The sequence below is a fragment of the Brassica oleracea genome, chromosome C3 (assembly GCF_000695525.1).
Source record: "Brassica oleracea var. oleracea cultivar TO1000 chromosome C3, BOL, whole genome shotgun sequence".
NCBI classification, from domain to species: domain Eukaryota; kingdom Viridiplantae; phylum Streptophyta; class Magnoliopsida; order Brassicales; family Brassicaceae; genus Brassica; species Brassica oleracea.
This window is the reverse complement of record NC_027750.1, coordinates 24,290,884-24,292,975: the sequence shown is the minus strand read 5'-3', so window position 1 is coordinate 24,292,975 and position 2,092 is coordinate 24,290,884. Positions and strand designations below refer to the sequence as shown.

General features: G+C 41.2%; 1 protein-coding gene across 1 annotated transcript; it reads left to right on the top strand.

The window, feature by feature from the left end:
• Positions 1 to 897, top strand: LOC106330193. The gene has a single exon (XM_013768715.1). The coding sequence runs from the start codon at positions 1 to 3 to the stop codon at positions 895 to 897; it is 897 nt and encodes a 298-aa protein (XP_013624169.1).
• The last annotated feature ends 1,195 nt before the right edge of the window (positions 898 to 2,092 follow it).

The window sequence follows — 2,092 nt, the reverse complement described above, 5'->3', positions numbered from 1 at the left end:
ATGGGTGATATTATACCAGCTACGAGCAAAGAGAAGGAAGGAGGAAAACTCTTGATCAGTTGCCCCATGCGAACCACAACCAACTATATGGTTTGGGCAATAAGAATGAAAATTCTGCTCAAACTTCACAAAGTATGGGAAGCTACGGAAACTGAGACGAATGAGGTCGAGAAAAATATTATGGCGACAGCTATTATATTCCAATCAATTCTTGTAACCTTAACACTTCAAGTAGGAGACTTGGACACTGCAAAGAAAGTTTGGGAGGCGATTAAAACTCGTCATGTCGGCGCAGACAGAGTAAGAGAAGCACGGTTACAAACCCTGATGGCTGAGTTTGACCGCCTCAAGATGAAAGATAAAGACACCATTGATGACTTTGTTGGCAGGATTTCAGAGATTTCGTCTAAATCAACAGCGTTAGGAGAAAACATAGATGAAGCCAAACTGGTTAAGAAATTTCTTTCAAGTTTACCGCGCAAACGATACATTCATATTGTTGCATCACTGGAGCAAATCCTTGACCTCAACACCACCAGCTTCGAAGACATAATTGGACGGTTGAAAACGTATGAGGAAAGGATATGCGAAGAGGAAGGAGACTCGCAGGAACAGATTAAACTCATGTACGGTAACTCAGAAGCCCAATTCCATCGAGAACATCAAGGAGATTACAGAGGAAGGGGCCGAGGAGGCAGTTACTACAACAGGGGAAGAGGACGAGGAAGAGCATACTGGGATAACAGAGATGCATCGAGGATAACCTGCTATAGATGTGACAAGATCGGACACTTCGCCGTGACATGTCCTGATCGCCTCTTAAAGTTACAAGAAACACAGGAAGGTAAAGAAGAAGATACGGAGGAAGCTGATGCTTTAATGAATGATGATGCATGAGGTAGTATACCTTAACGAGAAGAATGTAAAGCCTAAAGAATTTGAGTCAAGTATGGATGGTGATAGGATATGGTATCTAGACAACGGAGCTAGCAACCACATTACGGGTAATAGGAACTATTTCAAGAGTATTGATGAGACAATCACCGGGAAAGTGAGATTTGGTGACGATTCAAGGATCGACATCAAAGGAAAAGGATCCATTATTTTCATTAGTCAAGGCGGAGAAAGGAAACTACTCGCGGATGTATACTTCATACCTGCGTTGAGAAGTAACATTATCAGCCTAGGGCAAGCTACCGAGTCGGGATGCGAGGGTGAGTATGAAAGAAGACTACCTAACGCTTCATGACAAAGATGGAAACCTTATCACACGGGCAAGACGATCAAGAAACCGACTTTACAAGGTTATCATGGATATAGTCGATGAAAAGTGTCTGAAACTCGATGTTCAAAGCGAATCAACAAGATGGCACACAAGACTAGGTCATATAGGGGTCGAAACAATGAAGCTAATGGTCAAGCAGGAGCTTGTTCTCAGCATACCAAATATCAACATCGAGAAAGAACTTTGTGAGTTGTGTTTACTTGGCAAGCACGCAAGACAACCCTTCCCAAAATCAACTTCATTCCATGCTGAAGAACCATTAGAAGTCATCCATGGAGATCTTTACGGACCTATTACTCCAGCCACACCAGCGAAAAATAGGTACATATTCGTGTTAATAGACGATCACACAAGGTATATGTGGACAATTCTCTTAAAAGAGAAGAGCGAAGCTTTTGAAAAATTTAAAACTTTCAAAGCAATGGTGGAGCAACAAGTAAAGAAGAATATCAAGACGTTTCGAACAGATAGAGGAGGAGAATTTACATCAAAAGAATTTCAGAAGTTTTGTGAAGAATCAGGAATCCAAAGACACTTGACGAATCCTTACACACCTCAACAAAACGGAGTCGTAGAGAAAAGAAACAGAACCTTACTTGAGATGACTAGGAGTATTCTTAAACACTTGAGTACACCTAATTATTTGTGGGGAGAAGCCATAAGGCATTCTACATACATCATCAATAGGGTTTCGACAAGAGCGTTACAAGAACAAACTCCATACTAAGTGTTGAAAGGAAGAAAACCTAGCGTTAAACACTTAAGAGTGTTTGGATGTATAAGATATGCAAAAACAGAGACTCCTCG

Excerpts from the sequence above, each read along its gene's own strand:
- LOC106330193 (XM_013768715.1), top strand. The coding sequence starts at position 1 with ATGGGTGATATTATACCAGCTACGAGCAAAGAGAAGGAAGGAGGAAAA.